The sequence below is a fragment of the Oratosquilla oratoria genome, chromosome 13 (genome assembly GCF_046742065.1).
Source record: "Oratosquilla oratoria isolate Oo_2021 chromosome 13, ASM4674206v1, whole genome shotgun sequence".
Taxonomy (NCBI): Eukaryota; Metazoa; Arthropoda; class Malacostraca; order Stomatopoda; family Squillidae; genus Oratosquilla; species Oratosquilla oratoria.
Window position 1 is genome coordinate 21,326,067 of NC_134789.1, and position 24,625 is coordinate 21,350,691.

At 39.0% G+C, this 24,625-nt stretch overlaps 1 protein-coding gene across 2 annotated transcripts in view; it reads left to right on the forward strand.

Annotated features, from left to right (window-relative positions):
- Positions 1–24,625, forward strand: part of LOC143032341 (uncharacterized) — a 61,008-nt gene that overhangs the window by 14,832 nt on the left and 21,551 nt on the right. For both annotated transcript variants that reach the window (XM_076196922.1, XM_076196921.1), the window contains exons 6-11: positions 16,558–16,754; positions 16,861–16,947; positions 17,556–17,672; positions 18,385–18,602; positions 18,743–18,968; positions 21,793–22,016. In XM_076196922.1, the coding sequence (XP_076053037.1) occupies positions 16,558–16,754; positions 16,861–16,947; positions 17,556–17,672; positions 18,385–18,602; positions 18,743–18,968; positions 21,793–22,016 (1,069 nt within the window). The remainder of the gene's footprint in view (positions 1–16,557; positions 16,755–16,860; positions 16,948–17,555; positions 17,673–18,384; positions 18,603–18,742; positions 18,969–21,792; positions 22,017–24,625) is intronic.

The following is a 24,625-nucleotide window of genomic DNA, read 5'->3' on the forward strand; positions in this document are numbered from 1 at the left end:
CCTCCTCTCACTGTCATGTTCTCCCAACAAATTTCTTTGCAATTAAAGTCTCCCATAAATACCAGATAACCCCCACCCATTAGTATCTCATTTAATGATTGCCTTGTATCTTCTAGCATTTTTGTATGCTCGTTCTCTTTCCAAGTGTTCATTTTTGGGAGCACATAAGTCACCACAGACTTTCTACTTTTTATGTTCTTGTCTTGTCTGGGGTATTGGCTGCATGTTATTGTGGCAAAGTAGCATGCAGTTGATACTTCAGGGTCTATATGGGGTGCCCCTACGGACCAGAGCCACACATCATTTTGTGATAGAGGAAAACTCTATTCATAGAGAAATTATGACACTTTTATACTACAACTGTCCCTCCGTTATGCTGTCCCCCAACCCCTTATTGCTGTCCTGTACCATTTCTCTGAGTATTCATTTTCTGTTTTCGCCAACCCTGTGGTGGGGGAAGAGAATGCTACCACCAAGTATTTCCAATTGAGTCGTAAAAGGCGACAAAAAACGGGACAGGGATGGGATTAGGAGTCCTACTACCTGTAGCCCCGAAAGGGGACATTCCTAAAAAGAAAAGAAAAGACATAAGAGGGTCTGGGAGTTTTCCAGCCAGTACCCTAAGGTTTGGGTCTTTTAATGTGCGTGGATGTGGTACAGATGAGAGTAAAAGGGAAGAGATAGGCAGTATGTTTGTGAGAAGAAAGATGGATGTGCTGGCTTTGAGTGAAACTAAAATGAAAGGAAAGGACAACTGTGAGTTTGGGAGTGTAGCTGGGAGGTACTCGAGTGAAGAGGGGATGAGGGAGAGAAGGGGTGGCTATACTAGTAAGTGAAGAGATAAGTAAGCAGGTAGTGGAGTGGAAGGAGGTTTCATCAAGGTTGATGTGGATGAAGGTGAAGCTGGGAAGGGAGATGTGGTTTTTTGTAAGTGTGTATGGACCTCGGAGTGAGAAGAGCGTAGAGGAAAGGGAGGCTTTTTGGGTAGATATAAATGAGTTCATAGAGGGATTAGGGAGAAATGTCAATGTAGTTGTATTGGGAGACCTTAATGCTAGGGTAGGAAATGAGCCAATAGACGGAGTGATTGGGAAGTATGGAGTTCCAGGTAAAAATCGTAGTGGAGAAATGATGGTAGAGATGTGTCTTGAAAGAGAGTTGATGATAGCAAATACAGTGCTTAAGAAGAAAGTAAAGCATTAGTACACATGGGAAAGGGTGGTGGATGGAAGGGTGGCAGACAGAGCGTTAATGGACTATTTAGTGGTGACCAGGAGTATGGTAGGAAGAGTTAAGGATGTGCATGTTCTAAGGGGAGTGGGGGAATATCAGATCATTTTCTGGTGGAAGATAAAATGAGAATGGAGAATAGATGGAGAAAGAGGAAAAGGGCAGAAGGTAGGGAGGTACTTAGAGTGAACTGCTTAAATGAGGAAAAAAAGGAGAGTGAGTGTAAGAAGAAACTGAAAGAGGAGTGGGAGGGAGTAAAGGATAGAGTAGAACTAGGAGTGGAGGAGGAATGGGGATGGTTCAAGAAGGGAGTCATAAGGTGTGCAAAGATGGTGTGTGGAACAAGGAGGGCGGGAGGAAAAAGAAGGAAGGGTAGTGAGTGGTGGGATGAGGAAGCAAAGAAATGTGTAGAAGAGAAGAAGCAGGCATTCATAGATTGGCTGCAAATTAGGACGAGGGAATCATGTGAGAGGTGCAAAGTAAAGAGAAGGGAAGCTAAGCTTAAGATAAAGGAAGCAAAGAGGAGAGCAGATATGAAATGGGGTAAGAGTATGACAGAAAATTTTGAAAGCAATAAAAAGATGTTTTGGAAGGAAATTAAAAGAGAAAAAGGAGGCAAATCAAGTAGAGCAGAAAAGGTAAAAGGTGCAGATGGAGAGATGATAGTGGAAGAGAAGGCAGTGAGAGGAAGGTGGGCAGAGTATTTTAGGAAGTTGCCAAATGTGAAGGAGGATAGGGAGGGAAAGGTAGTTGCAGTGGGAAGTGCTAAGAAAATGAGAGTGATGAGTGAGGAAAATGGAGGAGAAATAGGGAAGGATGAAGTGAAAGCAGCTGTTAAGATGATGAGAGCAGGTAAGGCACCTGGTCTGGATGGATGCCATGCAGAATGTCTGAAGAAAGGAGGTACAGTGATGGTGGACTGGCTGGTGAGGTTGTTTAATGTTTGTTTGAGAGAGGGTAGAGTGCCGGAGGACTGGAGGAGTGCCTGTATAGTTCCGCTTTACAAGGGAAAGGGGGACAAGCGTGAGTGTAGTAGTTTGAGAGGGATCAGCTTGTTAAGTGTAGTTGGGAAGGCTTATGGGAGGGTCTTGATTGAGAGGATTAGGAGAGGAACAGAGGGAGCAATTGGTGAGGAACAGTGTGGGTTTAGGACAGGTAGGGGTTGTGTAGACTCAGATTTTTGTGGTAAGACAGATATGTGAGAAAGCTATAGGAAAAGGTAAGGATGTTTATTGGGCTTTTATGGATCTGGAAAAGGCTTATGACAGGGTAGACAGGAAGGCACTGTGGGAGGTACTGCAGATATATGGGATAGGAGGAAAGCTGTTAAGAGCAGTCAATAGTTTTTACGAGAGTAGTAGAGCTTGTGTTAGGAAACTATCATCAGAGATGCTATCGAACATCATTTAGAAAGTAACCATTTGATAAATGATAGCCAGCATGGTTTCAGACGGAAACGTTTTTGCGTGACTAACTTACTCGAATTCTACAACACAGTTATCTCGAATTATGACAAAAGAAACAATATAGATTTAATATATCTAGACTTTGCAAAAGCTTTTGATACCGTCCCACACGAAAGACTATTTACTAAATTAGCTTTGCATGGAATAAGTGGTAGCCTATTAGGTTGGACTAGTAATTGGTTGAATGGTCGAAAACAGAGAGTTGTTTTAAATGGAAAAACTTCTGGATGGAAAAGTGTTGCAAGTGGAGTTCCTCAGGGTTCCGTTCTTGGACCACTTCTATTCATAGTATATATAAATGATATAGACCATGGACTAAAATCTACTGTTTCCAAATTTGCTGATGATACAAAACTGTGCAGAGTGGCAAATGATCACTCAAACCAATTAGATATTCAAGAAGATTTAGATAAATTACAGCAATGGTCTGAAAAGTGGCTAATGAAATTTAACACAAGTAAATGCAAGGTAATGCACATAGGTAAAAATAACAGTAAGTACAATTACAAGTTATTTGGAAATTCGTTAACAAAAGTGAATAGTGAAAAAGATCTCGGCGTAATTATCAGTAACAATCTCAAATCATCCAAGCAGTGTATTTCAGCCTCTGAGAAAGTAAATAAGATTCTGGGACTGATTGCACGATCTTTTGATTTCAAAAGTCCATCACTCATTAACAAGCTATATAAATCGTTAGTTCGTCCACATTTGGAATATGCTGTTTCCGTATGGTCACCGAATCTCATTAAAGACATTGACAGACTGGAAAAAGTACAACGGCGAGCCACAAAACTGATTCCAAATATCAAAAATAAATCATACGAAAATCGACTAAAACACATGAATCTGTTTTCCCTAAAAAAGCATAGACTCAGAGGTGACTTGATACAGGTCTTTAAGATTTTAAAGGGAATTGACAACATCAAAAGTGACAAAATTTTCACATTGAATGAGAATCAGACAAGAAACAATGGTCTCAAACTGTCCAGAAATAGATTCAATTTGGATTTGGGTAGAAACAACTTTGCCAGCCGTGTAGTTAATGAATTGAATAAACTTCCTGCACAGGTAGTGCAATATAGTTCAGTTTGAAGCTTTAAGAATCATTTAGATAAATACCTAAGTAAGATCCTGTAATGATTATAATTTATCTTATATTATTTGTTTTTGTTTTGTTATCATTTGTCTGTCTGATTTTCATTTATTATTAGTTATATGTCAGTTTATTATTATTTACTATTTACCTGTTTGTTTATTATTTAACTATACCTATGCATTTATTTATGTATTTTATTTGTTATTTACATTATTATAGTTTTTATTTATATTATTATTATGATTTTTTTTTCCGCATCCGACCTAGATATGGATCAAAAGGTCTCCTGTCGGCATGCTCCGCCTTTGTAATCCTTTGTAATCCTTTGGATTAGAAATGGAGAGAGTGAATGGTTTGAGGTAAAGGTGGGACTTCGTCGGGAATGTGTTATGTCGCCCTGACTGTTCAATCTTTGCATGGATGGGGTGGTGCGAGAGGTGAATGCAAGGGTGGTGGGTCAGGGGTTGGAGATGATTAAAGAAAATGGAGAAAAGTGGGAGGTGAGCCAGTTGTTGTTTGCTGATGACACTGCGCTTGTAGCAGGATGAGAGGAGGGATTGAGGAAGTTAGTGACAGAGTTTGAGAAGGTGTGTGAAAGAAGGAAGCTGAAGATAAATGTGGGTAAAAGTAAGGTGATGAGATGTACAAGGGGAGAGAAGGACATCAGGCTGGAGGTGAGCAGGGTGAAAGACTGGAGGAAGTGGATAGTTTTAGATACTTGAGTGCGGATGTGGCAGGAAAGGGAGGAGTGGGGCTGGAGGTAGAATGTAGATTGAGAGAAGAGAGTAAATGCCTTGGTGGATTGAAAAGTGTAATGAGAAATAGACATCTGAGAATGGATGCAAAGAGGAGGTTATATTTACCTAGTTGTATTTACCTAGTTGTATTTTGCGGGAAGGGGAGCTATGCTCGTGTTGTCCCGCCTTTGTATCTTGCAGTGTCTAGTTTGTTTTTAAACTCATGAATGGTTTTTGCGCATACTATTTCATTGTCCAGTTTGTTCCAAGTGTCCAAAACTCTATGAGGAAAACTGTTTTTCTTCAGTTCTCTTCTATAGCTATGTTTTTTTATTTTCTTTCCATGTCCTCTTGTGTTTCTTTTGTCCCAGTTAAGTAAGTTCTCACTATCGAGTACCTCTGTGCCTTTCATGATTCTGTAGATGGTCAATAGGTCACCTCTCTCTCTTCTTTGCTCCAGTGTCGGTAACTCCAGTTTAGCCAATCTCTCTTCGTATGATAGGTTTGCAAGTGCAGGTGCCATTTTTGTAGCTGCTCTTTGGATTCTTTCTATTTTCTTTATATTCTTTTTGGTACTGGGGGACCACAATGTCGCTGCATACTCTAATCTAGGCCTTATCAATGTAACCAATATTTTTTTCATCATGTCTTCGTCCAAGTATGTAAACGCCACTTTTATTGATCTTAGCAAGTTGTAAGTCTCCCCGACAATTTTGTTAATCTGTATATCATAGGACAAGTCGTTCATGATAATTACTCCCAAATCTTTTTCGGATCCTACTTTCTTTACTTCTTTGGTTCCAATTGTATATTTTCCTGATATTCTGTTTTTGCTTTTTCCAAACTCCATTATGCTACACTTCTTAGTATTAAAGTCCACTTCCCATTTCTGACTCCAGTTCCATACCCTATTTAGGTCTTCTTGCAGTGCTTCACAGTCCTCATCAGTTTCTATTTTCCTTAGCAGTTTGGCGTCATCGGCAAAGAAGCTCATGTAGCAGTTCACGTCCTCATCCATGTCATTCATATAGATAGCAAACATTATTGGTGCCAGCACAGATCCTTGCGGTACTCCACTGATCACCTCTTTCCAGTCTGAATATTTTTCTCTGAGCACTACTCTCATCTTTCTACCAGTCAGAAAGTCCTCTATCCATTTTAGTAGGTTTCCCTGTATTCCTCCTATGTGTTCCAGTTTTTTTTAGTAGTTTTCTGTGTGGTACTTTGTCAAAGGCTTTTTGCAAGTCTAGGAATGCACAATCAGCCCATCCATTTCTTTCTTGCACTATGTCTATTAGTCTTGAGTAAAAGCATATTAAGTTTGTGGAGCATGATCTTCCTTGTCTGAATCCGAATTGTCTTGGGTTTAATATGTCATTGTCTTCCAGATGTTTTACCCAATCTAGTGATTGTGCCAACAGCATTGTACGGGGCAGAAACATGGAACTTGAGAGAGGAAGAGAGAAGGAGTTTGAATGTGTTTGAGATGAAATGTCTGAGAAGTATGAAAGGGGTTACTAGGCTAGATAGCGTGAGAAATGAGGAGGTGAGGAGGAGAACAGGGATGGAAAGGGAACTGGGAGATAGGGTTGATGAAAGAGTATTAGGATGGTTTGGACACATGGAAAGAATGAATGAAGAAAGATTAGTAAAAGAAGTGTGGAAGGCAGAGGTGGAAGGAGTGAATATGAGGGGGCATCCTAGGATGAGATGGATGGATGGGGTGAAAGGGGCATTACAAAAGAGAGGAATGTCTGTGGAGGAAGGATGGGAGAGGATAGAAGATAGGGGTGAATGGAGAGGGGTTGTGTATAGATGATGCTGTGATGCATGAGGGGGAGTGGGTGGGGGATGGGGGGTGAGGAAGTATGTATGAGAAAAAATTTGACGCAGCCCGAAGGGATTTCTCCCCGTCTTCTTTTCTGCATGAGGGGACGGAGAGGGGGGGTCGCTGAATTTATGAAGCAGCCTTGCTGTAGATGTGCTCTAGATGTGCTGTGTCTTGCGACACTGCTTCTGACCCAGGGCAGTGGACAGGATGCAGGGATGACCCATCATCCAGGAGGTGCTGAGATGGGAGGGAGGGAGGAGGGTGGAGGGGAGTGGAATGTATAGGAAATGGAATGGGTGGGAGTGGTTTCTATGCTTTTTTCTTTTTGGCTACCCCCCATGCAGGGGGAAAAAGCCTTTGGTATATGTATGTATGTATGTCTTCGACTTTTATCATGATCAGTTCTACATTACCTTTGCCCTCTGCAATTTTTGTCACATTTATGAAAACTGCAGTTTAACATTTCAGAAATTACATTTGAGAACTTCCTAGTCACCTTTGTTTTAACCTGCATAGATTCTCTAAATGTAGTTGCTTTAGAAATACGATATCTTGAAGGCCTGAATCGAAGACGTTATCCCTTGGTTAGAGGTTTCCAAAAAAGAAGTCCTTCTTCGTCCTGAGCTCAGGGTAATCTGACGACTGTTCCAACAGTGCGCACAGTGTACCAAGGGACTCTTACAAGTTCGAAAAGAACTCAGAAGGCCACGGGTTAATATTTACTTTAAGTAATTTCTCAAAGTTAATTCCCAGTTTATCAAACCAAAATAGTTACATAGATTTAATAAACAAAATAAAGAGGAGGGGAGCTTAATCGTATCTTATTTAAAGTTACAATAGGCGTGGTTCAAAGTTTCAGGAAAGGCTCCTGAATTGAAAAAAATAACACTTTGAGGGAAAGTTTCCCGAACTAAGGTAAACACTAAGGTTCTCAATAACAATAACCACAACCTCCCTAACAACAAAAAGAAAGCGTTTAATGAATACAACACTTTTGAGGAAAATTTACAATAACCTGTTAAGAGCTAGAGACCTTATTTGGTCTCTAGAGGCTAGCGCAGTCTTAAGAGAAGATCTCAAAGAGGTAGGTTCTGGAGCGACACAGTCGTTTTCCAAAAAAATAACCTACAAGTTTGAGACCTCTTCAAAGGGCTCCAACTCGCTAGCCTGCAAAATAGGATCCCCAGGGGATTCATCTTCATGACAGGAATGTAACTCAGCATGGAGTTCTACGTTGACTTTGATAGAATTTCCATCGGGCTTAACGACAGAGACTGTACGTATCACATGGTCTTGGTCAGGAAAAGTTTCAACAACATGAACTAAGGGCCAGAAGGGTCTGGTCTTAACCCACCTGGGCCGATGGCCTCAAAATTCACAACCCCCTAGGACTGCATTTTTCATAAAAAAAATCAACTCTTACAAATTACTCTGGAAAAAAATTCTACTGTTAGTAGATATGACAATGCATCATCCTACAATTTTTTATTGCTCTACTCACCATGGTTGTCTCAGAATAATAACCGATAGTTGGAGAAAATTGTGGTAGCGGCAACTCTCCGCCTCTCTGGCACGGGTGCAGCGGGGTGTTTTATCATACATTTATATCATTTACTAATATCATACTTATTTTACACATATATTACACTTATATAACACTTATATTTATGTTTTTACGTGTTTTCCCTGTGGTGGGGGAAAAGAATACTGCCACCAAGTATTCCCACTTGGATCGAAAGAGGCAAAAAGAAAGGGACAGGGATTGGGACTAGGCATCCCTCTCCTTGTAGCTCCACAGGGGACATTCCTAAACGAAAAAGAAAAGGCATAAGAGGGTCTGGGAGTTTTCGGACCAGCACCCTAAGGCTTGGGTCTTTTAATGTTTGTGGATGTGGTACAGATGAGAGTAAAAGGGAAGAGATAGGTAGTATGTTTGTGAGAAGAAAGATAGATGTGTTGGCTTTGAGTGAAACTAAGTTGAAAGGGAAGGGTGAGTGTAAGTTTGGGAGTGTAAGTGGGAGGTTATCAGGAGTGAAGAGAGGGAGAGGGAGGGAAGGGGTGGCTATTCTAGTAAGTGAAGAGATAGGTAAACGTGTAGTGGAGTGGAAGGAGGTTTCCTCAAGGATAATGTGGATGAAGGTGAAACTGGGAAAGGAGATGTGGGTCTTTGTAAGTGCATATGGGCCTGGCAGTGAGAAGAGTGTAGAAGAAAGGGAGGCCTTTTGGATAGATGTAAATGAGTGCATAGAGGATTTAGGAAGAAATGTCAATGTAATAGTACTGGGAGACCTTAATGCTAGGGTAGGAAATGGTCCAATTGATGGAGTGGTTGGGAAATGAGTTCCAGGAAAGAATCGTAGTGGAGAGTTGATGGTGGAAATGTGTCTAGAAAGAGAGTTGATGATAGCAAATACAGTGTTTCGGAAGAAAGTCAAGCATAAGTACACATGGGAGAGGGTGGTGGAGGGAAGGGTGGTAGATAGAGCGTTGATGGATTATGTAGTGGTAAATAGGATTTTGATAGGAAGAGTTAAGGATGTACATGTGCTAAGGGGAGAGGGTGGGGGGAATATCAGATAATTTTTTGGTGGAAGGTAAGTTGAGAGTGGAGGATAGATGGAGAAAGAGGAAAGGGACAAAAGGTAGGGAGGTGCTTAGAGTGAACTCTTTGAATGAAAAGGAAAAGGAGAAGGAGTACGAAAAGAAGCTGAAGGAGGAATGGGAGGGAGTGAGGGATAGAGTTGAGCTGGGTGTGGAGGAGGAATGGGGATGGTTCAAGGAGGGAGTCATAAAGTGTGCAAGGATGGTGTGTGGAACAAGAAGGACAGGGGGAAATAGAAGAAAGGGTAGTGAATGGTGGGATGAGGAAACAAAGAAGGTTGTAGAAGAGAAGAAGCGAGCTTTCACAGATTGGTTACAAAATAGGACGAGGGAGTCATATGAGAGGTACAAAGAAAAGAAAAGAGAAGTAAAGCAAAAGGTAAAGGAGGCAAAGAGGAGAGCAGATGTGAAATGGGGTAAGAGTATGACAGAAAATTTTGAAAGTAATAAAAAGATGTTTTGGAAAGAAATTAAGAGAGGAAGAGGAGGCAAATCAAGTAGAGAAGAAAAGGTAAAAGGTGCGGATGGAGAGATGATAATGGAAGAGAAGGCAGTAAGGGGAAGATGGGCAGAATATTTTAGTGAGTTGCTAAATTTGAAGGAGGATAGGGAGGGAAAGATAGCTGCAGTGAGAAATGCGAAGAAAATGAAAGTGATGAGTGAGGAGAATGGAGGAGAAATAAGGAAGGATGAGGTGAAGGCAGTTGTTAAGATGATGAAAGCAGGTAAGGCACCTGGTCTGGATGGATGCCATGCAGAATGTCTGAAAAAGGGAGGTACAGTCATAGTGGAGTGGCTGGTGAGGTTATTCAATGTTTGCTGGAGAGAGGGTAGAGTGCCGGAGGACTGGAGGAGTGCCTGTATAGTTCCTCTTTACAAGGGAAAAGGGGACAAGTGTGAGTGTAGTAGTTTCAGAGGGATTAGCTTGGTAAGTGTAGTTGGGAAGGCTTATGGGAGGATCTTGACTGAGAGGATTAGGAGAGGAACAGAAGGAGTAATTGGTGAGGAACAGTGTGTATTTAGGACAGGTAGAGGTTGTGTAGATCAGATCTTTGTGGTAAGACAGATATGTGAGAAAGCTATAGGAAAGGGGAAGGATGTTTTTTTGGGCCTTTATGGATCTGGAAAAGGCTTATGATAGGGTAGACAGAAAGGCACTGTGGGAGGTTATGCAGATATACAGGATAGGAGGAAAGCTTCTGGGAGCTGTCAAGAGTTTTTATGAGAGTAGTAGAGCTTGTGTCAGGATTGGAAATGGAGAGAGTGAGTGGTTCGAGGTAAAGGTGGGACTTCGTCAAGGATGCGTTATGTCGCCCTGGCTGTTCAACTTATACATGGATGGGGTGGTGCGAGAGGTAAATGCAAGGGTAGTGGGTCAGGGATTGGAGATGGTTAAAGAAAATGGAGAAAAGTGGGAGGTGAGCCAGCTGTTGTTTGCTGACGACACTGCGCTTGTGGCAGGATCGGAGGAGGGCTTGAGGAAGTTGGTGACAGAGTTTGGGAGAGTATGTGATAGAAGAAGGCTAAAGATAAATGTGGGTAAACGTAAGGTGATGAGATGTACAAGGGGTGAAAGTGGCAGTAGACTGGAAGTGAGCATTAAGGGAGAGCGACTGGAGGAAGTGGATAGTTTTAGATGCTTGGGTGCAAATGTGGCAGGAAAAGGTGGAGTGAAGGTGGAGGTAGAATGTAGATTGAGAGAAGCGAGTAAATGCCTTGGTGGATTAAAGAGTGTAATGAGGAATAGACATTTGGGAATGGATGCTAAGAGGAGACTGTATGAAGGAGTGATTGTGCCAACAGCACTGTATGGGGGCAGAAACATGGAACATAAAAGAAGAAGAGAGAAGGAGTTTGATTGTGTTTGAGATGAGGTGTCTGAGAAGTATGATGGGGTTTACTAGGCTAGATAGAGTGAGAAATGAGGAGGTGAGGAGGAGAAAAGGGGTGGAAAAGGAGCTGGGAGATAGGGTTGATGAAAGAGTATTAGGATAGTTTGGACAAATGGAAAGAATGAGTGAAGAAAGACTAGTAAAAGAGGTATGGAAGGCAGATGTGGAGGGAGTGAACACGAGGGGACATCCTAGGATGAGGTGGATGGATGGGGTGAAAGGGGCTTTGGGGAAGAGGGGAATGTCTGTTGAGGAAGGACGGGAAAGGACAGAAGACAGGGGTGAATAGAGAATGGTTGTATATGGATGATGTTGTGATTGCATGAGGTGGAATGGGCGGGGGGATGGGGGGTGAGGTAGTATGTGTGAGCAAAATTTGACGCAGCCTGAAGGGATTTCTCCCCGTCCTCTCCTTTTATGCAATGGGGAGACGGAGAGGGGGTGTCGCCAATTTAATGAAGCGGCCTTGCTGTGGATGTGCTGTGTCTTACGACACTGCTTCTGACCCAGGGCAGTGGACAAGGTGCAGGGATGACCCGTCATCCAGGAGGTGCTAAGATAGGAGGGAGGGTGGAGGGGTGTGGAGTGTATTCAGGGATGGAATGGGTGGGAATGATTTCATGCCTTTTCCTTTTTGGCTACCTCCCTTGTAAGGGGGAAAAAGCCTTGGTATATGTATGTACCTGTTTTCACATGTTTTACGTGTTGTCACTCATATTGGCTGATTATAGTTACATATGTTTTATCACTCATTATTCAATACTCACCCACATGTGAGTATTTATACAATCATGAACATTCTTATCTTACACTTATATTATTTACTAATATCATACTTATTTTACACATATTACACTTACATAACACTTATATTTATGTTTCTACGTGTTTTCACATGTTTTACGTGTTTTCACTCATATTGGCTGATTATATAGTTACATATGTTTTGTCACTCATTATTCAATACACACCCACATGTGAGTATTTATACAGTCATGAACATTCTTATCTTACACTTATATTATTTACTAATATAATACTTATTTTACTTACATAACACTTATATTAATGTTTTTACATGTTTTCACATGTTTTACGTGTTTTCACTCATATTGGCTGATAATAGTTACGCATGTTTTATCATTCATTATTCAATACGCACCCACATGTGAGTATTTTTACAGCCATGACCATTATCTTACACTTATATTATTTACTAATATCATACTTATTTTACACTTATATTACACTTACATAACACTTATATTCATGTTTGCAGTTTTCTTGTGTTCATGCTCACAGTACTACCATAGGCCTTACCTCACGACCAAATATGGCAGCGCTACCAATGCTGGCGCAGTTTTTATTAGTGCTCAAAGTAGCTGTCCCATTTAAGGACTGTCGGACGTTTGCAACACAATCCTGTTTAAGGCCTGTCGGATTGGATGGGTTATAAGGCAGTTTCAAAAAAGCAATGTCACCCTTTTCCCAGCTTCTAGAACTGTGGTATGCAGCTCTATCCCTTTCCCTTAATCTGACCAAGTACTCTGTCAGCCATCGTTTCTTAAACTCTTCATAAAAATAATCCCTACAGTCCATGACTAAGTTAAGAGGAGAAGGACAGTCTTCTCCTGATTCCCATTCAGGGACTTGTTCCAAATTGCCAAACATCATTTGTTGGAAGACTAGCCTGCATAAAGGATTTGATGAAATACAGTGCATACCACGTTCCACACGAGTGCCCTCGGCAGAATGATTAGTCCGTGAACTAATTCGTTCTTTTTTGAAGGGTCGTTGTGGCGTGACGGTACGATCTTCGCCTTCTACGAAGCAAGCCGCTCTGGCGAGGGTTCGAATCCCAGTAGGAGAGTTTATTTCCATATATATATATATATATATATATTATATATATATATATATACACACACACATACATATGTATATATATATATATATATATATGTAGTCGAACCTCGAAAGCCCGGACTAATTGGGGGGAAGGGTGGTCCGGTCATGCCAAACGTCCGGTCATCGAAAATATCTCCCTAACACCCGTAGATTTTCATAGCGGCATATGTATAGGTAATGTATATGGCATGGAAACACATAAGAATAATACTCTAACACTGTAATAATAACAATACTGTAATAATAAAGCTATAATACTGATAATTCTGTAATAATAACTGTAATACAGGCATGTAAATGTACTGTATATACAGTGTACTGTACTGTATTTTTTTTTTATTTTTTTATTACGTACTCTGTAAATATCGGAAGGTATGCACGTGGGACAGTGGTGGCGGCCAGGGTTGCCGCGTTTTCTACACTGCCGTGTAGAATGGGAGTATTGCCATACCGGGGCATACATTTTTCTAGAGCGTGTGCAGACTTTCATAGCAAGATATACTTGTCAAACTTTGACAAAATGGTGGTTCTAGTTTTTTTTTATTCTTGAATGTATATAAGGCCCCCATGCCCTAACATATTCAGTAAGATATAATTTTTTTTTATATATATTATTATCGCTAAAAGAAAGCTGAAACTTTAGCGTAGAATTTTTTTCTACACGGTAAAAACGTAACTTTTGGGGTATAATATTTTATAAGTAACACAATTACCAATAAAAGTCATATTTTGATGTACCATTTATTATTTGATAACTAGTTCTATGATTTTTAAACAAAAGTTTGAGTTTTTGAATGTTTTTAACAGCCCGCTGATATGTAGAATTTTTTTCTCATATCCTTGCGCAGTTGCCACATGCCGCTATTTTACTACGTTTTGGTACAAAATTCTACGAAACGGCAGCCCTGGTGGCGGCTTGACTGAGCCGAGTTTGAGTACACGTGTACGACCGTCGCCGCCACCTACCGGACAAATAGGGAACTTTGCTTGAAAAGTCCGCCCTTTGTTTATTTCGACCGGTCATACGGGGGTCCGGGCTTTCGAGGTTCGACTGTATATATATATATATATATATATATATATATATATATATATATATATATGTATGTATACACTATATATATATATATATATATATATATATATATATATATATATATATGCATATATATATGTTACAGTAAGAACACGTACTTAGGGATTACGCGTAATCCCTGAATGTTTATTCAGTGAATACGCGTAATCCCCATTTCACTAACCGTTTATTCAGTGAATACGCGTAATCCCCGTTTAACTAACCTAAACTAACCTTAGGTTAGGTTCGGTTAGGTCAGGTTAGGTTAGGTTAGTGAAACTGGGATTACGCGTATTCACTGAATAAACATTCAGGGATTACGCGTAATCCCTAGGTACGTGTTCTTACTGTAACATATATATACATTTATATATTATATGTACATATTTATATTTATATATTTACATTGTATATATATGTATATATATATATATATAAATATATATACATGTATATATACATATATATATATATATACATATATATGTATGTACATATATATATATACATATGTATATATATATGTATATATATACATATATATACATATATATGTATATATATGTATATATACATATATATATACATATATATATACATATATATATATATATATGTATATATATATATATATATATATGTATATATATGTATATATATACATATATATATATATATATATATATATATGTATATATATATGTATATATATGTATATACATATATACAGTATATATGTATATATATGTACATATGTATGTGTATATATATGTATGTGTGTGTATATATGCACAAGTATCACAAATCACACGTGACTGTAATCCTTGAAGATGTGAACAAATATCACGAAAGCGCTCGGATTCCAAGAACTTTTCTTTTCCCTGTGGTAATCAGCATACATACATATATATATATATATAGATTTATATATATATTTATATATATATATATATTTATATATATATATATATATATATATACATACATGTATAAATATATATATATATATATATATATATATATATATATATGTATATATATATACAGTCGCCGCAAAAAAAATCTATACATTTTTTCTGCAAAAAAAATCTATACACGGGATTTTATGAATAGATTTCACTTGATTTCCCGCCATAATAAAAAGTGGGCGGAGTTACTGATGACGTGGGTGTGTAGAGCGCGCCTTTTCACACTGTTCGCCAACACATCACGTTTCAGTGCGCTGCCAGCGCTAGATGAGAGAGGAGTTTATGCATGCTGCTCTTTAGTGCCCTTTTGTTCACTTTTTCACTGACTTTGGTGCCCTCTTAACTCTCCTTCTGGTGATCAAAATGGGTCGTTCCAAGCTTTCAATGCAAGACAAGGCCTGCGCCCTAGCTCTGTTAGAGCAGGGAATGTCTGTGATACGTGTTGCCGCAGACCTGCAGGTGACAAGAGTGGTCATTTACAGCCTGAAGAAAGCAGCCGCCACACACCCTCCTGGTACGGTACCACCAAGAAAGTCAGGCTCTGGAGCCCCAAAGAAGACATCTACTCACACTGACAAGATCCTAAAACGAGAAGTGATGTCAAATCCATGTATAACAGCTGTTAGTCTGAAGCAAAAACATCCTGCTCTCCTTAAAAACGTTGCTGTAAGAACGATCCAACATCGGCTGCAGAAGGAGCTCAAAATGCCAGCTCGACGTGCCGCCAAGAAACCCCTGCTCACAGAGGCCATGAAGAAGAAACGGATTGATTTCTGTAAGAAATACAAGGACTGGACATCAGAGCAGTGGCAGAAGGTGATGTTCAGTGATGAAAGTACCTTCAGGCTGATCAGGGGCAGCTCCAAGGTTGTTCGTCGCCCCAGTGATGTGTCCAGATTCGACCCGCGGTACACAGTTAAAACAGTGAAACACCCAGACAGTGTGATGGTGTGGGGTGCTTTTAGTGGTAACAAGGGCAGGGGTGGACTATATTTCCTCCCCAAGAATGTGACCATGAAAGGGAGCAATTATATCAATGTTTTGAGGGACATGCTCTAATTTTGGGACATCCATGAGTGTGATCATTTCAATCATGGCGGTGCCCCTGCCCATAGGTCTAAGGAAGTGATAAAGTTCCTTAATGACAACAATATCAGTGTTATGGAGTGGCCAGGCAATTCCCCAGACTTGAACCCAATAGAAAATGCCTGGAATCTGGTGAAAAACGAACTGGAGAAATCGCGACCCACCAGTATTCCAGACCTGAAGGAGGTGCTGAAGAAGATCTGGGTCACTATGGACAGCGCCTACTCCATCAAACTCGCCTCTTCAATGCCCAGAAGGATCCAGATGGTACTCAAGAACAAGGAGAACATGACAAAATAATAAATGTAACTCTTAAGTGGAAATAAAGCACATGTTAGTTGTACTTTTGAGTTTTATTGTCCAAAAGTCCTTGGTGTATAGATTTTTTTGCGGCGATTGTATATATATATTATATATATATATACAGTATATACATATATATATATATATACACATATATATATTCATGTATATTTACATATTTATATTCTTTTTATAATGGCAGTTATGGTACACAGGTGTCTGTTTTCATATTTTTTCCATCATGGATGATCACAATGTAATATGTATGCAGAAGTCTTTGATTCTAATAGTAAGTTTGTAATGTTTGTTTTTTCTTGTATTTCCCTATTAATTTCTAATTATTTCTTATATTGTTTACACGTAGTTAAAGAAAGCAAAGGAGAACTTTTGGAAGCAATTCTAACAGCAGAAAAGCAGCTTGAGGAAATTTGCATCAAGGAAGGAAATAAGGAAGAATTTAAGAAAGAAATTATAACTCATGATGCTTGTGATGAGAAACTAAAGAAAGCACAGCAAAATTATGAAGAGAGGATTCAAAAAAATCTTGAACTCATCAGGAAAGTATGTTTCTTTGTATGGTGAACTTTAAAAAAAATTGACTGAATTAATAGTTTTCACCTAAATTATAATGGTACTGAACAAGTAATTCTGTATTTTGCTCACTTAGGTATTAGATGACAAAAAGGTACTGACTGAACAGTGTGAAAAATTCCATAAAGAACAAAGGATTTTGGAAAAACGTCACAATGATAAGGTATGATAAGTTTCAGATAAAAAAGAAATTTGAACATTTTATATATATATATATATATATATATATATATATATATATATATATATATATATATATATATATATATATATATATATATATATATATATATATATAACAAATACATTTAAAGAAATACATGGGATCAACTGTAGGTACCTGCTGGTGGTGGTGATCCCGTAGGATGGACACAAGAGAATCATCTCCCTCCTTACCCATATTCAGAACCTGTCAATACCCTCACCTCTAGCAGGAAATGCAGCCCCAAGAAGCTGACACTTGGTCTCTGGACTGGGCCCAAAATTTCTGTATTACTTTTTACTCTATTTCCTCCTTTAACATAAGGAGAGTTGACAATCAACAACTGCTCCCCTTCTACTAATCCAAGTCAGTGACCTAGAAATAGTTACTATAAAAAGCACAGACAATATTCCAATATTTTTTCCCTGAGAGATTTATGGAAGGCCCCAAGAACCATTACTAACCACTGTAATGCTACAGGATTCTAGTAGGTGAAACTCAAGGCAACACTTTTCTTTATCATTACAAAATATTTTCATTACCACGAAGTCAACTTAGTGTGGTTGCAGTTAAAGGCTATGGAGAAAAAATATGATGAGGAGCAAAAGCTGCTGAAGGAAAAGCTTACTCTAGCAGAACAAGAAAGGAGGGAGAAATGGACACAGTACAGAACCAAGCAGATCAAGGTAAGGATTTTCATGAACAGCATTAACCATTTGTATCTCATGACCACCATGGTATACTGTATAGATTTTTGATGAGTAATAATGTGTGATTTCACTCAGCTATGGAAATGCCATTCATATCATAGCTTCCCTCTTATCTGAATAAAATTGCATGGCCACAGAACAAAGGCATATAAAGTACTTTACAGTGTTCATTGCTGGAGTTAGACAATGTGAGGCTCTAAGCTATATAAAGTTTGAAGGTCTCTTATTAAAAAGTAAATTTAAGATATCAAGAAATTTAGGTTTTAACTAGTTATATGTAAATCTATTTTAAAACTACACATACAGAATTGCTATTCAACTCACTTTACAAACCACAGTACACACAAAAGGATACCATAAAAAGATATAATAGCCATTTCTAAAGAATAATAAATTTTGCGAAGCCCCTGTGGATTGTTTATGCCTTAATCTAGCAAATTAAATTCTTCTACCTGTATTTGAAAAATAAATTCACCAAAGCTCACCATTCTGTGACTCTTTGCAGGATAAGCTTATTGACATTTGGTTCAGTGGCTTTTATTTATTATGTTTGTGTATCCTTTGACTCAGCTAGCCCCTTTATAAAGAGAAAAAGGCCTTTGGTGTGCAAACATCCTCATTCCCTGCACAATTAGGTAAAATTAAGTTGATTTATGTAAAAGTGATCTTTACTGTATTCCATTATTAGGAATCTACTTACAAAGGTATTGAGACCAAGATAAAAGATCTAACAGCAAAACACAGAGATGAGATCAGCCAGTTGAAAGCAGAGCACTGGAATGTACTAAAGGAAATGGAAGAGAAAGGGATTTCTCAGTTGCGCTTGCAAGAACAAGAATTGAAAAAGAATTTTCAGGAAGAAAAGGATGCTGAATATGTAAGACAACGAGAAAGAGAACAACAAAGGTAGTTTCACATTATTTTTAGATAGGACATACATTGCAAGACATTGTGCAGTTACACAAGTAGACATAACAGTAAAACATTAGTATATAGCTTTTAGGTTTTCAAAATATAGTCAAACACTGTTTATCATCTGGTTACAGATTGAATATTGAGTTACGCCAGTGTGAACAGCTTTCCCAGTCACGCCTTGAAGACATAAGAAAACAGAATGATCGTTCAACAAGGAACTTAATAGAAGAACATCATAGGGTCCTGCAAGAGCTGAAACTGGAAAGAGAAACTTTGATGAGAGAACATAATAAAAAAGCAGATAAGGTTAAGGATGACTATGAAGAGCAAATAAGGAACCTAAAGAAAAATCATGAGGTGATATCTTACAATCTCTTGTTTTGCATTTTACCCCTCCAAAAAATTCCACTACTACATATAAATACCAAAAAATTTCCTCCTTACGAGGGAAGTAGCAAAAAAAAAACAAAAAAAAAAACATAAAATCCACTCCCACCCATTTCATCCCCACATACTCCATTCTCATTCACCCCCCTTCCCTCCCTCTTATCTTGGCTCCTCCTGGATGGCAGGTCATCTCTGCATCTTGCCCACTGCCCTAGGTCAGAGGCAATGTAGCAAGACACAACACATCCACAGCAAGGCTGCTTTATTTGTCAACCTCCTCTCTCCATCCTCTCATGCAGAAAGAGAGAAGACTGGGAGAAATCCCTTCAGGCTGTGTCAAAAATATCATTCAAACATACTTTCTCCCCCCATACCCCACCCACTCCCTTCCATGCATCTCAACATCATCCATACACAACCATTCTCACTCACCCCTATTTTCTGTCTTCTCCCTCAACAGATATTCCCCTCTTTCCCAATGCCCCTTTTACCCCATCAATCCATCTCATCCTTGGTTGCCCCCTCATGTTCACTCCTTCCACCTCTGCCTTCCATGCATCTCTTTATCAATCTTTCTTCACTCATTCTTTCCATGTGTCCAAACCATCCCAGTACTCTTTCATCAACCCTACCTCCCAACTCCCTCTCCAGCCCCATTCTCCTCCTCACCTCTTCGTTTCTCACTCTATCCAGCCTAGTAACCCCTATCATACTTCTCAGGCACAATCACTCCTTCATACAATCTCACCTTAGCATCCATTCCCAAATGTCTTTTTCTCATTACACATTTTAATCCCCCAAGGCATTTACTTGCTTCTCTCAAACTACACTCTACTTCCACCTCCACTCCTCCCTTTCCTGCCACATTCACACCCAATTATCTAAAGCTATCCACTTCCTCCAGTCTCTCTCCCTTGATACTTCCAGTTTGCTGCCACATTCTCCCCTTGTGCATCTCATCACCTTAATTTACCCACATTTATCTTCAACTTCCTTCTTTTGCACATCTTCCCAAACTCTGCCACTAACTTCCTTAATACTTCCTCTAATCCTGCCACAAGCAGTCTCATCAGCAAACAACAACTGATTTATTTTCCACTTTTCATAATTTCCTTCAACCATCTCCAATCTCCAGCCCATCACCCTAGTGTTTACCTCTTGCACCACCCCATCCATGTACTGTATAAATTGAACACCCAAGGCAACATAACACACCCTTTACCTCAAACCACTCACTCTCTCCATTTCTAATTCTAACACAGGCTTTACTACTCTTGTAAAAACTCAACTGCTCTCAGCTTTGCTCCTATCCCATATATCTGCAATACCTCCCACAATGTCTTCCTGTCTACCCTGTCATTAGCCTTTTCCAAATCCATAAAGGCCCAAAAAACATCCTTACCTTTTCCTAAAGCATTCTCACATATCTGTCATATCACAAAAATCTGATCCATGCAATCCCTATCTGTCCTAAACCTACACTGATCCTCACCAATTACTCCCTCACTTCTTTCTTAATCCTCTCAATCAAAACCCTCCCATAAGCCTTCCCACCTACACTCAACAAATTGATCCTTCTGAAACTATTGCACTCACACTTGTCCCCTTTTTCCTTGTAAAATGGAACTATACAAGCACTCCTCCAGTCCTCTGGCACTCTACCCTTTTTTAGACAAACATTACACAACTTCACCATCCAGTCCACCATCACTGTACCTCCCTTTTATAGATACTCTGCATGACACCCATCCAACCTGGGTGCCTTACCTGCTCTCATCATTTTAATAACTGCTTTCACTTCATCTTTCTTTATTTCTCCTCCATTTTCCTCATTTATCACTGTTGTTTTCTTAGCACTTCCCACTGCTACTACCTTTCCCTCCCTATTCTCCCTAATATACTCTGCCCATCTTCCTCTTACTGCCATCTCTTCAATTATCATCTCTCCATCTGCACCTTTTACTTATTCTTCTTTACTTGATTTGCCTCCTTTCTTAATGCCTTCACTCTGGGCCAAAATCTCGCGGGCAGCATTAGCTGCCAGATGTGCAATGTTGCGTCATAATACTCGCATTATAAAAAATAAAGTTACCGCTGTATTTAGCTCGTTCTCTTTCACCCGTGAATTTTGATAACCATAGAAAATATGATGAAGCCAGTTTACAGAGTATGGGGGTCACGCAGGTACAACTACAATGAATATAATCAAGACGCCGACATCGGCATCCTCGCGTACCCACTTGCTCCTCATGACGCCTACATAGGCATCATCGTATCGAAGGGGTTAATTTCCTTCCAAAACATCTTTTTATTACTTTCAAACTTTTCTGTTTTTTGCTTTACTTCTCTTTTCTTTGAACCTCTCGTATGATAATCTCATCCTATTTTGTAATCAATCTGTGAATGCTCACTTCTTCTCTCCTACAAGTTTCTTTGCTTCATCATCCCACCACTCACTACCCTTCCTTCTATTTCCTCCCACCCTCCTTATTTCACACACCAACTTTGCACACCTTGTGGCTCCCTACTTGAACCAACCCTATTCCTCCACTCCTAGCTCTACTCTATCTTTCACTTCCTCCCACTCCTCTGTCAGCTTCTACTTTTACTCCTTTTCTTTCTCATTTAAACAGTTTACTCTAAGCACCTCCCTACCTTCTGTCCTTTTCTTCTTTCTCCATCTGTAATCCACTCTCAACTTACCTCCCACCAAAAAATGATCTGATATTTCCGCACTCTTTCCACTAGTGCTAACAATAAAAAAAAAACTAATATAACACTTTTTTTTCCTTAGGCTGAGATACAAACTACTCATCTGCAGAATGAAAAGATTCGTTCAGAATGGGAAAAACAATTTATCAAGAAACATGAGGAGTCCAAGGCAACAATGGAGAAAGAATTGAGAGAAAGATTGAAGAGACAGAGAGATAAGGAGATAGAGAGAGCCATCAAAGAAATAAAACAAGAAGTATGTTCTAGTAAAGAGGAAGAGAGAAAGAGTAATGAGAATAAAATCAGGTAATTGTCATTTGTTAGATTTAAAGGTCAACTGAGGTTCTCAAACAGGTGGTGAATATTTGCTAGATGTATGGCTTAGTCACTTTTTGATGAAATAATGCAAGAATAAATCCTAATCATTATGCAATGTGATTAAAAGGCCTATCAAATTATTGGTAGAAGAACTTTTCCTTCGCCGATCTTCGGCTGTTCTTGTAAGGCTCTACGGCTGTGATGTCACTCGCGGTATACATTCTGATGTATGCCATATGTGTGCACTATAAAATGCCATGCTACGCTGTCAACTTGATCAGTGATTCATCATATTTCATGTGCAGGGAAAAAATCCTTTTTATTTTCCAGAGCCATTTTTCATTTTTTTTATTTTTTTATTTCACCAGAGCCATTTTTTTAATTACCAGAGCCATTTTTGATACTTCCAGAGCCATGTTTTTGCAGGTTCGATTTCCTTCAAATAACTTTTTTTTTTTTAAACAAATCAGCCTTTAATTTTGGCGGGAGTGGGATGGGTGGGGGAAGAATAGGATACATGCAAATTTACAGGTTATTATTTTAATATATTGATACAAACATGTCAAATTAGTTAATGGATTTCAATATGATGCAAATTACTGAGTTTCCTTGTTAGGGGATCATCCATTAGAAAATTGAACTTTTTTAGTTTGGGATGAAAGTGGCTGAGATTTTTTCCTAGTAACTGTCTTGTCTCAGAGAAGGTACCACCGAGTTTTCAAGTCATTTATGCTTATACTTTTTTTTATTGTGATTTTTTTTTATTTTTGAGGGGTAATTTTTGAAAATTTTGAAATTGATTCAGAGGATAGACCTTTGACTGGATATTGATTATTTTTTGTCTTTACAATGGGCTAGGATAGATGAAGAAACGGAGGCAGAATTATGATGTTCTGATCAGTCTGTTATGAGAAAAAAAAATCTAAAGTTGATGAAAAAAGCAAAAAAAAAAACAAAAAAAAAATGTATATATGAAAAAATCCGACTAGTCCTTGACAGGACATAAATCTGCCTCCAAATGTTCTCCCAATTATGTTGAATCCGAAAAGGATTTGCAGTTAAAAATCAGTGAAGGCATTTTGGATATGAATCAAGTTAAATGTGCAAAAATCAAGTTTTTCAGGAATGAGCATCAAAGTGTTTTTGTTCATGGTTACTGGTCCCCTTTCATCATTTAGGATGTTATGGTGTTGAAAGGGTATCATAGGCACAACCCTACTCTTTGCTGCCAGCTTTTGATTAATTACAGGTTTATATGATGAATCCAGTTAGTATCCACCAGGGTTATATTGCACTTTTCCTTTTCTTGGCGCGATGCATCTTTGGCGACAGACGATCTTTATCTGCCATCCTAAGCTGTTTTATGGCATCACTGGTTGTTGTCCCTCTTGCTGATGGCATATATGGAAGTTCATAACCAAAGATGTGGTTCAGAACTGCAACTTGAGCACAGAATTGAACTCTAGCTGCTGATGCAAACTTCCTCTTTGAACTCAAAGCCCAGATCTTTGCATGGAAGCTTTCATTTTGGTTTTGTGTCCTTCCCTTGAGGCATTTCTCTAAAAGCTCTGTAGAGGTGAGGTCTTGATATATTGCCAGGATGGATTTCCGCTTCTCAGTGGGAATCTTCGCCAGGAACGGCTTCTTGACTCTGTGAGACTCGGGTTCCTCTTGCCTGGCTAGTGCTCTCTGGAAAAAAACCCACCACGAGTCTTCTCCCTTAGGACAGTAAGAATGCAATGGCTTCTCATCTGTGCTGACAGAATGCAGGTAGGAGGCCATAATAGCTTTACGCATTGTCTGAACGTCAGTATTCACACAATCACGTATTGCCTTCCCATAATACTGTGTCAACTGTCACAGCATCTGTTACAGCATCTGTCAACATATTAGCCCGTATGCTATTATTTATCATACAAAAGCATAAATATTGTGCAAAATACACAGCTTCTTTTGTTAGCAAATATATGTAACAGAAAACGTAATATGCAGTATGCAGCACACACGACCCAGCCACAGTAGGGTGGGGGGGGTACTGTATTATATATATTTTTTAGATAGTAAAAATCAATATACAGCTTCCATACTCAGCCACGAGATAGCTTATGAGCAACACTTTTAGAGGAAATATTTTCAGAAATTTGTATTTTTTTTTTTCATGATTTTCGAGTTTTGTAGAATAAAATTAGTAATTTCTGACTTTCTGCTGTTCTGCATAGTACTATGCAGGTCTTCTATGGTAGCAGTACAAGGTCACTATGTAATTTTCATGACTTGATATTAATCTAGTTATAGCAACCTAATAGGTTAAACCTGTTTATATGATTATTTGATTAATCCATTAGCATGTAGTTCTCAACTGCTCATTCTCAATGCTCAGTTTACACTAGCTCTCTTAATCAGTTTTACTCACTCTTTAACTCTTGCACTTTGAATTTTTGATGATTCGATCCAGTTACTGTTATTTAGTCAATGGTGCATTGTACATGTAGTCAGTGTGTTGATTGGGCAGCTAGCTGCATGCAACCAATGAACTTCTCTGCATACAGGTGCCATGCAATTCGCAACTAGCGACATTATGTAGCACGATAGTCGTG